Source organism: Mesoplodon densirostris, chromosome 3 (assembly GCF_025265405.1).
Source record: "Mesoplodon densirostris isolate mMesDen1 chromosome 3, mMesDen1 primary haplotype, whole genome shotgun sequence".
In the NCBI taxonomy this organism is placed as follows: domain Eukaryota; kingdom Metazoa; phylum Chordata; class Mammalia; order Artiodactyla; family Ziphiidae; genus Mesoplodon; species Mesoplodon densirostris.
Window position 1 is genome coordinate 108,806,033 of NC_082663.1, and position 14,073 is coordinate 108,820,105.

At 35.0% G+C, this 14,073-nt stretch overlaps 1 protein-coding gene across 1 annotated transcript in view; it reads right to left on the reverse strand.

Annotated features, from left to right (window-relative positions):
• Positions 1–14,073, reverse strand: part of FBN2 (fibrillin 2) — a 230,142-nt gene that overhangs the window by 142,955 nt on the left and 73,114 nt on the right. The window contains exon 7 of the mRNA XM_060093309.1: positions 9,680–9,805. Within this exon, the coding sequence (XP_059949292.1) occupies positions 9,680–9,805 (126 nt within the window). The remainder of the gene's footprint in view (positions 1–9,679; positions 9,806–14,073) is intronic.

Consider the following 14,073-nt stretch of genomic DNA (forward strand, 5'->3'; position numbering starts at 1 on the left):
TATAAGAACAAAATGAAAAGCTGTTTACTTCTATGGGATATGAACTATTATGATATTCTATCACAAATTGGAGAAGGGAAATTTTGATTTATAGTCACATACTCCTGGTAGCATTTCCAAGAATTTGGAAGTTGAAACCTAAAGCTGAAAAATATGTTTATGCTTCAGATTAGCATCAGCTACAGCTGGTTAAATCAAGCCATACTAAATTTAGTATGATGGTGTACAGCTGTTAGTAAACATTGCCCAAATTGTCTTCTGCCAATCACCAGAATTCAGCCACGCTAGATTGTACAAACCCGCAACTTTGCCCTGCATTTGTCCTGTGTGCACTGCTGCTGGACTGGAACAAAAATATACCTCAGACAGCTTTCATAGTTCAACTGAAAAAGACACGTTAACATGTGAAATATGAAACCACCGTCCATCAGGAAAACCAAAGCTTAAACAGAAAACACAGTAACTCATCTAATATCCATATGATGACACTGAAAGAAACTTGCACATACTATAACTAAATTTATTCATTTGTTTGTTTATTTTAAATTTTGTGTCCTTGAAATAAGAGCTGCTTAAAATAGTTGTGTTCTGGAAGTAAGTAAAACAACAGGTACTTGGAGAAACAATTTACTTGACCTTTTGACCAATACAGCAGGAGACTATAGTTAAAATTTTCAAAATCATTCATATTATCCTTAAATATAATTAATTTACTAAAATCTAGCAAAGGCAGAGTATAGATGAGAAACCCTTTACACTGAAATATGAAAGGATTACATTTAAGAAAAAGAGAGATTCCTAATGTGGGACTATGAAAGAAACACAGCTTAAGCATTACCACAGCTTTGTTTATTTATATCTTGACTAAAATGGAAGCTCTAAAATTAATTAGCAGCTCGTAAAAATTTTCACCAGTCCTTCATACATTTTTCCATGCCTGGGTGGTGAATGTAGTATACACAAGGTCAGTAACTGACAACACTTGTAAAAAATGCACTCATGGATCAAGGTATTATATTTCAAATTTTGTTACATTTTTACCTGACTACACAGGACATTTCTTTAGAGTAGACTAATTTCCTTCAGGCACTGAGCCATGGTAATTTGTGAGATAGCTTTTCTTTCTCTCTCTCTCTCTCTTTCTCTCTTTCAGTAGAAGCTAAAGATACATATCGAGAATATTGTAAACCCAGTATTTTATTTTGTTTATTTTGGCCTGCATTATTGCCTTTACATTTCTACTGTAAAACAGCAATGATTTAGTAAAATGAATAAATGAGCGAGTACATTTGAGTTTATATCTTTTTTTTTCTAATGTCAAAGTTCAAACTGTTCACCTGATCCTTTCATTTCAGGGTAGAATAGATTTTTCTATCACTAACACACACCTACTTTTGTGGCTCTGAGAACGGTTTTTTGCAGGCTCTCAATTTTTTCAGTGATCTTCAGCAGAAAGTGAACTGCAAGAATCATGTAAATTACTTTACCATGTTTTTCATATTTTTTTTAAAAAGGGATTTAAATATACAATGGCACTGGGGAAACACTGGTTCCACCATTTGGGAAAATTTCCCTGAATCCTCTAAAATACAATTTCCTGACCATTGTGTCATGCTGAATAAATAAAAGTCCCCTGGGTCTCAAATATCCATTTCTGTAATTTGGGTGAAACTGGGGCTAGAGGAGTAAAAACTTGGTGAGATGTCAGGAATTAATGGATAATCTTAAATCCCCAGTTCCATGTTCCTTCATCATGATGATGGATTTGAGTCCATTTCATTGTTTGTTAATACTTTGGTCAGAGTAGGCAAATATATGCTCTAGTAGGTCAATTTTGTTTTGTTTTGTTTAAGATTAAAATAGTTTATTTATAGGAAACTGTACTACAAGTAATAACTGAAACATTATATTAGAACTCTTTTACAATTATTTTTTTAAGATCTCAAATCACATGGTTTATCGAATCTTTTATAATTAAATTGTCTGTGCTATATATCCCTGCCTTCTTTAACAAAGACCTAAAAAAGGCCAAATGCTTTCTTTATTTTATATAATACTCATAAAAACCTTATGTAGAAAAGACCATTATTATCTCTACTGTAAAGATAAAGGCATTAATTTGCTTGAGATCACACAGTCCCCACATGCTGCTGGAGCACAGACCCTGACATTTGGGCCCCAAATCTTGTACTATTTGCTCCTATGCTCTCTTTTCTCTCCACATTTATTTCCTGAATTGTACTTGAAACTTAAATTGTCATTTCTCTCTACAATTTTCCTCTTGTTCTTAGAATGAAAACTTTAAAAAATAAATTTCTTGTAAAAGAAAGTTAAATTGTAAAGCATTTATACTCCAATAAAGATGTTTTAAAAAATCACATAAAAAAAGTTAAAATGTGACCTGAATATTTCTAATTTTGATTCACAACCTAGATCACAAGCTAAAGAATATCTTTTTGTTAAATAATTTTCTTTTGGAATATGTATTTTTCACAGACTTCATGTCTGTAATGATGATGCTACCCGTAATGCTGTAAATAAAGAACTCTTTCTCCTTCAGGCTTTCATGGAAAACTATGTGTGCAACTTTCCATGAAAACCATTTTATTTAGGTTTAAATTAAGGGAGAGATGTCACTTCAGTAACTCAGTATGAAATATTGCTGTGAGTTGCCTAAGATTGCCAAAGTAGTGCCCAAGTAACTTAATGCATGCATTTTAATAGCGGAAGTCATTTGTGGGAAGAAGCTGAAAGAGTTTAGACTGGCAACTTCTGATAAATACCCTAGAAAGTGATATGTGCTGATTTTGCCTCAAATGTCAGCCCCAGGCTGCTGTTTGGCTGCTCCTCTGGACTTCTTATCACTCTTGCCTGCTGGCCTCACTTTCTTGGATGTGAATGAGACACATGGGGGGCTTCTAAAGTCAAAATTGAAAACCCCACTGCTAACCTGGTCCATATGCCCTTCCCAAATGGTTATGAAAGCATAAATGCGTCAGATTTCCATTTTATCTTTTAACTCTTAATATATATGCAAAAAATTTCTAAGCCACTCAAAGCTCTGCCTCCCAAGATAAATGCATCATGAAAAGCAGATTCCTAGTGCAAAGAACTTTTATTATCTATTCATTTGATTACATGTCACTGTCTACCTTCTATGGGGGGGCAGGGAGAAAGAGAGAGAGAGAGAGATAGAAACACAGTGACCCTGTTGGATGTCCTTAGCACACATAGGAAGCAATGGCAAGTTGAGCCAGGCTTTAATTCTCAAAGCTAGTAGTTCCATTTAAATAAAGTTTCCATTATTGTCCCTGTGTTATAAAATTAATACTTTTGTTTCCAGGGGAGAGGGTATGGGGAACTGGGATGAAGGAGGCTGGGGACTAAGATCAGGTTAACTTAGGACGATGAGCTTTAGCAATCTTTGTCCGTGTGCTGGCCTTGCCCAGAATTTAATCCTGTTCTCAAGGAGGAGTTTGGGTTGTTATAGGCTCCATCCCTTCTATTAATATGCCTTAAAAATGAGACTGAATATTGAAGGCTGTTGCCAGGAAAATGCTATGCTTAAGATGAGGTGATGCTTCAATAGCCAAGATATGGAAACAACCCAAGTGTCCATCAACATATGATGGATAAAGAAGATATAATGGAATATTACTCAGCCATAAAAAATGAAAATTTACCATTCGCAACAACATGGATGGAACTAGAGAGAACTATCCTTTCTGAAATTAGTCAGAGAAAGACAAATATTGTATGTTATCACTTATATGTGGAATCTAAAAAATAAAACAAATGAATCTATATGCAAAACAGAAGCAGACTCAGAGATATAGAAAACAAACCAGTGAATATCAGTGGAGAGAGGGAAGGTGGGAGGAGCAAGATAGGTGTATGGTACACAAACTACTACGTATAAAATAGATAAGCAACAGGATATATTGTAGAGCACAGAGAAATATAGCCATTATTTTGCAATAACTTTAAGTGGAGTATAACCTATAAAAATATCGAATCACTATGCTGTATACCTGAAACTAATTTAATATTCTAAGTGAAGTATATATCTCAATTAAAAAAAAAGAGTAGGTAATGCTTAATGCTGTGGGAAAATATAAATAAACTGTAACATGTGCAAAACAAAAACAAACAAGATATGGAAATATTTGCAGTATCTTTGCTTCTCCTGTATGATTTCTTAATCTGTATTATGAGCTCAAAGCCTTGAGGAAAAGACCTAAGGAGTAATTTAGAAGATGGGAGTCTAGTCCTGTGAGCCAGAGTGGGGTCACTGATCGCTCAGCAGATGCTTCTCTGAAAGGCAGCACACAGGCCTGGGATGAGGGGGGAGGCACCCTAACTGCAGAGTGTCAGGCTCTTTGTTCCCCAATCAGGCATCAAACAACAGTAGGTGGAAACAAGGCTCAGCATGCTAAGCCTTGTGACCTAAGCTGCCTACACAGACATCAATCCTAGTGGAAATGTGAATGAGTCACCCTTTGAGAAATGAAGGGATCAAAAAGAGAGGTAGACATCCCTCCGGAAAATCATCATATGTGTGTCTGCAAGTATGGTGACCACTACTCACAACAGGAAGAACCAGAAAACGATGCCCATCAGTGAGAAAGTGGATAAACACACTAAGATAAAGCCACATAATGGAATATTATATCCTATTCTAAAGAATGAATTAGAACAACATGCAACTATATAGATGAATCATTTCATTATAATAAAAGCTCCACACAGATCAAAATTTTTTTGTAAAATTTAAAAAACTGGAATAATAACTAACAATAATAAGTGAAATATCTATAGGTGTAATACAACCATCTAAAAAAAGCCAGAAAAATGTAGAACCTGGATACAAAGTGTGGTTGAGGGAGCACCATGATCGATACGGGTTATTATCCTGGCCCTGGCTTTTATTTTTGGTAGTTTCATGGGTGCTTATTACATTATCTAAAGCAACTAAAAAAAGCAGGCTATGACACCCGAACATTGGGAGGACCCTTGGACACAGGGTCTGAAATGACACTGACACCTGGAGGTGGCATCATGGTCCCACATTAGTATGAGGATACAGAAGAGCCAGGCAATGAATGAAGCTCTGGACCAGGTTCAGGTCACAGTGGGTCCACTGGGTGAATGGACCCAGCCAGTATTCACTTCCCAAGACCTCAAATGTCTAATTAGTCAGAAAACACCTATTAATTGGCACAACTGGCACAGACAGCGCTTGGCCTGCAGGGCAAGAGCTATTATAGTGAGGAAGGCCAAGTGGAAGCCTCTGAAATTGCTCCACACTTTAAGATGGGGAATCAAAGAAAAAAAGAAAGCAGGGTTTGGGTGGAATAAGAGTGAGATTATGGCATGAAACAAATACTGTGATGAATAAAATTCTGTGCAACTGAGAGAAAGAGGGAGCATAGATATGTAGGTAGATGTGTGTGTATGTGTGTGTAGAGAGAAAAGAAATCCTGAAATAGACAAATGCAATCACCATAAAGTAGAGCTAGATTGACCTGTTTCCTACTTTAAAAGTCCTAACCTACTTATTTACAAACGAGCAGCCTGTGTTTTGACTCCTGCATCAGCTGTGATTTCACTGGGCCAGGAAGCTCATTTGCAGTTGATGACCAGGATTTTTGCAGCTTTTTGTTTAAAGATGATTTAAGAACATCTTTCTTCACAATACAACTACCACATACACCCTTTAAAATAATACTTATATTTTTGCCAAAAGCAAATTATAATCAGCTTCATTGTATTAACACCCTGACCTCTTCCTCTTTTACAATTAATTTCTCTAGACCTCTGCTATTGACTCCCTTCTGTGAATAAAGACAGAATTAGTTCGATTCCACTTTTCCCTACTGTTGTTCTCCTTCCCCTGCAATTTCAATTCTAAAGTCATAAAGAATGGGTTATTTTAGCACAGTGGTACATAATAAACTTTCATTTTAATAAATAGAAAATATAGCAAAATCTCCACAGCCAGTACCAGGATCACTTAAATGGGTCTAACTCTGGCCTTGCTGGATTGCAGGGCATGACCACAGAATGCAATGAGCAAACAGGTACCCCTGTTGCTGCTGCTGTCTTCATGAGTTTCCCCCTGTAAATACAGTCCATGGGTTGGAGTGTGTGCTGCCCGGTCACCCACCTTTGCTTGCTCAACAGAGCTTGCTGAGAGTGAAAGCTCTGGAATGAATCTAGCAGGTTGGAACCCTGGCTCCATGGTTTCCTAGCCATTAAACCTTGCAAAAGTCACTCAGACTCTCTGTGCCTCAGTCTCTTCTTCTGTAAAGTGGGTTAATAATAGTAACCAACCTCACAGCACTGTATTATGATTTAATAAGAAAACCCATGTAAAGTGGTTTAAGTATAGTCAAGAATAAATGAAGTGCTCCATAAATATTAGCTTTTATTAATATGTTATTTTGGTGCAAATTACCTGCAGGCAGACTCAGACAAAAAATTACTAGTAATGCACAATAAAAAGTGTTGTGATAGAGGAATACCTTATTTGTTATGAGAGCAGAAAGTAGATTTGAGTTTAGCAGCATGGGCTTTCTTATTTAAGGGAGAGGGGATTTATGTTTTAACCACAGTGTTGCAAATTTCTTAAGAAGATTTAAAAGATCATTCTGTGTTTTTTAAATTAATGACCTAAAACGTTTTCCAATGTTTACAGTCCCCTTATTTGAATCTCAATTTTTAATACGTAGTTTTCTTTGAGAGAAATAGTCAATGAATTTATTTATTATTTATTTTAAAGTTAATACACTTTTGGTAATATGAGTAAAAGTAAGTACCTTTCAGTTTAGCACAGACGTTTATTTTCCACGGTTTATCAGAGTTGGAACAGCAGCTAAGGATACTGTGCCAACAACTTTCATGAGTTTCATGAGCATAAGTAAATACATTTGTTGTCACAAATCCCAAACAACTAAATACTGTGGTAATGGAGCAAAGCTGAAGACTCTTCAGAATAAATCACAAACAACTATTTGACATGTAAAGGGCCACTGAAGGGAAACTTTCCAATACAATGATGCTATTTTCCTGCCTTCCATTTAAGCCAGGAAAGAATAAGTAGCTCAAGGAATGTCAGAGAAGGTATAGTCTGGAAGGAGGGATCATGCAAGGACATCTGGTACCTACTTGTGCTTTATCCAAGTGGACTGAAATTCAAAATAACATATTTTATTATAAAAAAGAAAAATGTGGACAGTCTTCTGATACACCATTTCATATTATATTGATATGTTCTGCTTTTCTTCTTCATTTAAATTAAACAGACATTTAGATGAATGAATCTTTGAAAAGAGTAAATAACTGAAACAACTTTCTTTCTGGATGTGAATAAATAGTTTATTCCACCAAAGAATAATTTTGCCCACTGTATGACAGAATTAAGAAAAGATTTTGTAGCCAATCTGGCCCAGGAGAAATAAGACATGACTTTTGTAGACATGAGAGGTTTTATTGAATCTGGGATACTAACTTAGTGATGGGGGAAAATAACTGATTCTTTTACAGACAAACAGAGAGAGAGAAACATATATTCCTTTCTGCTTTGGACTCAGATTCACTTCTCGGACAGTAGCCTATAACTGAACACAAGAAAAAAGAATCCACCTGACTAATGATGTGAAACAAAACAGGCCTCACTGATAGATACAGAGTCACAGGTTTCAAACATTAAATTAGGAGATGAATGCTCCCTTACCATTTTTATTTTTCATTTTAGTATAAACTATATATGTTGAAACTTCCAGTAGAACAAGCTTTTTAGGATAAGATTTTAGTTAAGAAGATATCCCAATGAACAAGCAGAAGACAGCTCTTTCTTTTAAATAGAGAGTGAAGGTTCCTGACCTCAAAAGCATTTCCTGCAGGTGACCAAATAGGGACAATGACACAAAAATCTAAAAATGCTAAACTGCACTTAATGTTTGTGCTCTTGGTCTTTGAATTGCAACCAAAGTAAAATAAGATTATTAAGAAAGTGAAAAAAAAAGTCAGATGAAGGAAAAATTCCCATCATGAAGATCACTGGCCTCTTTCCAAATACAATTTCAACTCTGGCCCCGTATTTTCTTTTCTTTTGGACATTCAACACAAGTAAAAGAACTTAACTTATTATCTAGCCTGTTCCCAATTAATCAATATAGCTTACGATATATCAGGCACTGTTCCAGGCTCTCTGGTACAGCATGAACCAAGACAGAGTTTTTGTCCGCAATGATCTTACTCAAGTGTTGAAGTGAGATGGTCAATAAACAAATACACATACAAAAAAATCAATAACACAATTTTTCAAAGTTATTAAGCTGACTTTGCAGTTTCTTGTTAATGCTACCACCACTCCCCTAATGATATATTCAAAGCTCTAGAGTTACCTTTCTTATTTCTGAACAGATCTAGTAACTTACAAACTAAAAAAGATTTCTTTGGAGAATTTCATTGCCATATGAACAGAAATATAAAATGTGCTATAATAGAAATAGGGAGGGCATCATTTGAAACTAAATCTTTTAGTACTTCTATATTTTACATTCATTGTAATCCACATAAAAAATTAAAATCTTACCTATGACAGTTGGTCAAAAGTAATTGCTATCATCATATTTTTATTTAGAACAAACAGTAACTTTAAACTTATGGCAACACTTTTGCATTGATACTACATAAACTATATGTAAACTGACTATAATTCAAAACCTGTAACCAAGTGTAGCGACAGTTTATAGTCTTTCCAGATATATTATGCCACCAATTACACTAAATAATTTTATGTAAGGAAATACCACTTGATCTTTTACATAAAGAAACACTATAACCCAAAGAAAATTGATAATACTCACTTTTAAGACCTATTCAAATAAACATGACTTAGACACAAAGTAAAGCCTTCATAAAACCTTTAGCTTTCAAATTCTAATCAACACTTCCTCCAATCCTACTATTCCCCACCAATCCCAAGCATTAAATCACATAATTTTTTCTGGGCTTTGGTTAAATGGATTTGGCTGCCTGGGCAGGAAATAAGGAAAGAGACGACTGGATTCAGGGCTCCAGGTGGTGCCTACATTACATCAATAGCCCCCTTTCCTAAAGAACATAGACCAGTGCAAATAGAGTTGCACTGACTTTCGCCAAACTGTGTCCTGGTTCTATATGTTGTTTTGACAAAACGTGCTGTAGAAAAGGCTCATTCCAATTCAACTAAGAAGTAGTACATTGTTGGATGATTAATGGAAATGTCACAACCACTCTCATCAATCGGTGGCTGTGCCTTCTCACCTATAATCAAACACTCTCTTTGTTCCTAGGAACTAGTCTCTACCCAATTTTAATGTTTGATATAATTTCATAAGTGAAATAGAAAACTATTTCATTAAGGAAAAAATATAAATGGCTGGATTACTCCGTTCTCACTACAACATAGAACCTGAGATAACAAATGTAAAATGATCATTGGCTCTTTTTCCAAATCAACCCCATTAATTACACAAACTAATACAAAACTACTCTAAGGTTATTCCTTCACTTTCATATTAAAATAAATAATTACAATTGTGATTAAATCCTCCAAAACTCAAAATGAAGTCATGTTTTTCTTGGATTTAGAGTCAACCATTAGACATGTCCTTAAAATAGAGACCCTTACCTTCACATTTCTGAGTAGTTTCACTCTGCTTGTGACCAGCAGGACATTTGCATTCAAAAGAGCCCACTGTATTGACGCAGTTTCCTCCCTGGCATATCCCAGGAATAGCCTGGCATTCATCAACATCTGTAAGAAGAAAGTATTTTCAATATAGATATCACTGATTTTCAGAATATCTATGTCTATTTGTACATACATATTTCTTGAATGCACAGAAGATGTTCGCTTGTTCTCATGAGAATGAGGTGTGAGGAGTCAGGATCCTTTTGTATGCATGCATTTTTACTTATATAAATGGTATATGTTAAAGATCTCATTTCGTTTCTTGATTTTTTCTTTTAGAATTTTGTTTCTACAATATTGTTATGTGGGCAACCAATCCCTTGCTTTGATTTGCTGCAGAACACTTAGTGTGTTTACTCTCCTGGCAATGGGCACTCAGCATCCTCCAACTTCTCACCACCTCAGGTGAACAAACAGATAATATGACTAGACCTACATCTATTGAAGTAATTTAATTCATAGTTTAAAATCTTTCCCCAAAGAAAACTTCAGGTCTAGGTGGCTTTGCTGTTAAATTCTTTCAAACATTTAAGAACGAAACAATACCAGTTGTACACAAATTCATACAGAAAAGAGAAGACACTGCCCAACCCATTTTATTGAGCTGGCATCACCCTGAAACCAAAGCCAGACAAAGACATCATAAGAAGGAAAACAAGAGAAGAATATCTTTTTGGAATAGGCACACAAAAATTATTAGCAAGTCAACTTTAGCAATATATAAAAAAGTTAATACATCATGACTAAGTGGAGTTTATCCCAGGAACTAGGTTGTATCAACATTCAAGCATAAATCAATTCATCATATTAACAGATTAAGGAAAAGAAAACATATGAGTATATCATAGATGTGAAAAAAGCAATGACAGAGTTCAACACTCATTCATTGTTTTAAAAATCTTGGTAAACCAGAAATACATGGGAATGTCCTCAACCTGATAAAGGGCCTGTGCAAAAAAACTAGAGCTAATATATTATAGGAGACTGGGAAAAATTCTTTTATTTAGAGTTTCTGAATCTTTCATTTTATATCTATGTAAATTTGCCTTAATTTCTCTTTGTGTAAAAGGTAATTCAGTATATTGTTATGATGAACACTGTATAAAAAGGAAATATAATATATAAGCTTATGCAAATGTACATTATCTAGTCAAACTGACAGGCCAACATAACAGATTTATTAATATTACATATTTAATTACATAATAACATATACTCATTGTAATAAACATTAAAGATGCAGAAAAATAGAAAATTAAAGAGATAGCCATTGATATAAGTTAGTAGTCTGTTTAGACTTATTCATACACACATTCAGAGTGGTGGTCCATTTATTTCACAAGAATAAGATCACACTGTATGTGTTGTTCTGCATCGTTTTTTTTCCATTAAAATATTTTGTGGATATATTTCTATGTCAGTATCTATTTATCCTATTATTTTTTTGGTAAGCCCACAAGTTTGGTGTATCTTAGTGTGTAAATTAGGGAATTTAAGTTTACAAAAGAGCTTAGCATCCTTATTATTTCTTCCTCACTTTAACTATCTGTCTATAAAACTAATTACAATAGTCCAAAGTATTTTTATCCTGAAATTAACGTAGATATCATTGTCTTATTAAAGGATAGCTGATCCAAACAGAAAGCAACTAGAATGAAATACATGACAGGAGGTTTATATCCTGAACAGTTTAATTTACATTTCAAACTGTATTATTTTAAAAATGTACTACATTTCCACCCTCATTACAGTGTGGTATAAAACATCCCTAGAAACCTCTTTTCCTGGCAGATAAATCAGAGAAAGAATATCTCGGTATAAGCTAAAAAATGAGGCCAAACCTATAAATCCCTTAATACTATTCATAAAAGCTTTGACTACATATTTAGTCGATTCAGTAATTTTTCAAAGGAAAAAGCAATCTGACTTTACAGGGTTTATTTTGTAATTGCCTAAAAAGTACTTTCCGAGAAAAAAATAAACTTTTATTTTTGAAATACCCTAGAGTGAGCAGCTATACAGAATTAATTTCTTTTGGGTAGATCAAGTTAATCACTAAAATAAAAAAGAAAATTTTAAAGAAATCTTATAGAAATAATCAACATGAACCTAGAAGCACACGAGTGCTCCCTATAAAAACAAAAGAAGCCAGCCTCAGACCTCCAAATTATGCAAGAGTTTCTGCATCTTCCAAGTGCTAGCATAAGGAGCTACTAATGTCTGATTAGTTTTCCACTGTCCAAGTTATACAGATGGGTTTCTGTTCCTCCCTTCAATTCAGGCACAAACTTACTATTTCTTTAAATGCTGGATAACTTCAAATCACATGTAAGGATTTTACAGAATAAAATTGAATCTTTTGAAACTTAAACCTTATATAATCCCTTCAGTCTATGTCTACTAAGGTTATAAATAATGTAACAAAGCAATAGTAAGTCTAGTTTATGAACTCATTTATCCTCCAACTTCTTCAAATAAACTTGCCCTAAGAGATTAAACTGATTTTATTATATAAATTAGCATTAGATGGTATATTATTTTTAGTTGACATTAAAATGTGAAAAAATATGTGCCAGTGCTACAGGCATATAAAAATGGTTCATTTAATTTATATCTGTGGGAACTAAGGACCAATTCCTATTACTGTATTAATAGTGCATGATTTTTTAACTTGGCCTGTCCCCAAATTAGATACATTTTTAAAATTTAAGTTCTTATTCTACACTCCACAGATATTCATTCATAGTACTTCTACTTCTACAAAAACAAATGCCAATCTTTAAGTACAACAATTGAAGAATAGGTCTGTCTCTGACTGGAGCCTAAGACATACAGGGTGTCTTGGCAACCGTTCAATGTGGTTTGATTCGGCCAGAATACCTATTCATGTATTCACGAAATTCCAATGTTGAATAAATGATCATCCTAACAAGCAAATATTGGTAACTTACTACCTGTAGGACTCCGAACTAAAAAAAAAAACAGAGCATGGTTCTGTCTCAATCTTCCTTATCTCAACAAATGTCATCATTGTTTATCCCGATGTCAAAGTCAGAAACCTAAGAGATAAACTCGGCATCCTCTCACTTGTCTCACTTCATTCCATCAGTAACAAGTGCTTACTTCCCAGATATATCTCAAATCTTGGCCCTCTGCCTCTACTCTGGTCTCAACCTCCATGATATATCACCTGTACTGCTGTAGGAAACTTCTAACTGGTTTTTTTTGCTTCCACTCTGGCCCCCCAGAGTTGATTCTTTACAGAGCAACTAAAGTACTTTTATTTACATATGTGTAAATCAAAGACAGAAGTCTGTAGACACTGCCACACTGTTTTCTGGTCTATGAGTTGTTCTACAGAAGTTTGAGACCAGTTAGGATATTCCCTTTAACAAAGATATTTGCTTATTCTGTCTTATCATGCTCACAAATTTTTCCTTATCTTCTCTTTCTTATTGAACTTTTGTGCCTTCCAATCTGCAAACTGAAGCTTTTATCTCTTTTAGAAAATTTTTCAATATTATATTTATGCTTTTTTTCAGTTCCTTTCTTCAGCTTTCTTTACAACCTTTCTGCTGACTTCACTACCTTTCTGCTTCTTTTTTTTTTTTTTTTTTTGCTGTACGCGGGCCTCTCACCGCTGTGGCCTCTCCCGTTGCGGAGCACAGGCTCCGGACACACAGGCTCCGCGGCCATGGCTCGCGGGCCCAGCCGCTCTGCGGCATGTGGGATCCTCCGGGATAGGGGCACAAACCCGTGTCCCCTGCATCGGCAGGAGGACTCTCAACCACTGCGCCACCAGGGAAGCCCTCTTTCTGCTTCTTTACAATCATTATTTATTGTTCTCAGACATTGTGATTTGTGATTTCCTCAAGGTTAACCTTTGTCATTGAATTTTTTCAGTTTTATGTATGTTTGTATGTGTATGTGTAACATTTGCCTTTCATTAGGTAAAGTTTCAAGTCCTTCTTCAGTTTCTTGAGTGCTACCAATGCACTATCTCTGATTGTCCTTTCTGAACTCTTAACAATGCTTCTTTGAGCACCTGTTAAGAGAAGAACCATATTATTTTTCACCTCCTTGAGATAAAAGAGTATATGAACTTTGGGTTTATTTAGGTAATTCTTCCATGAAGCATGTTCCTCTGCCTTTTCCTTATGTTACTTCTCTCTTTTTTAAGCTTTTATATGTAAGCCTTTTCTCTTTAGTACTCACCTTTAAATGGGGCATTTCCTGCTGAAGCAAAAGTGGAGAAAGCCAAGAAGAAACAGGTTGATTTGAGAACTTCTATGGGGACTCCTGCAGCTTCTTACCAAACTCTCTCCACTTTC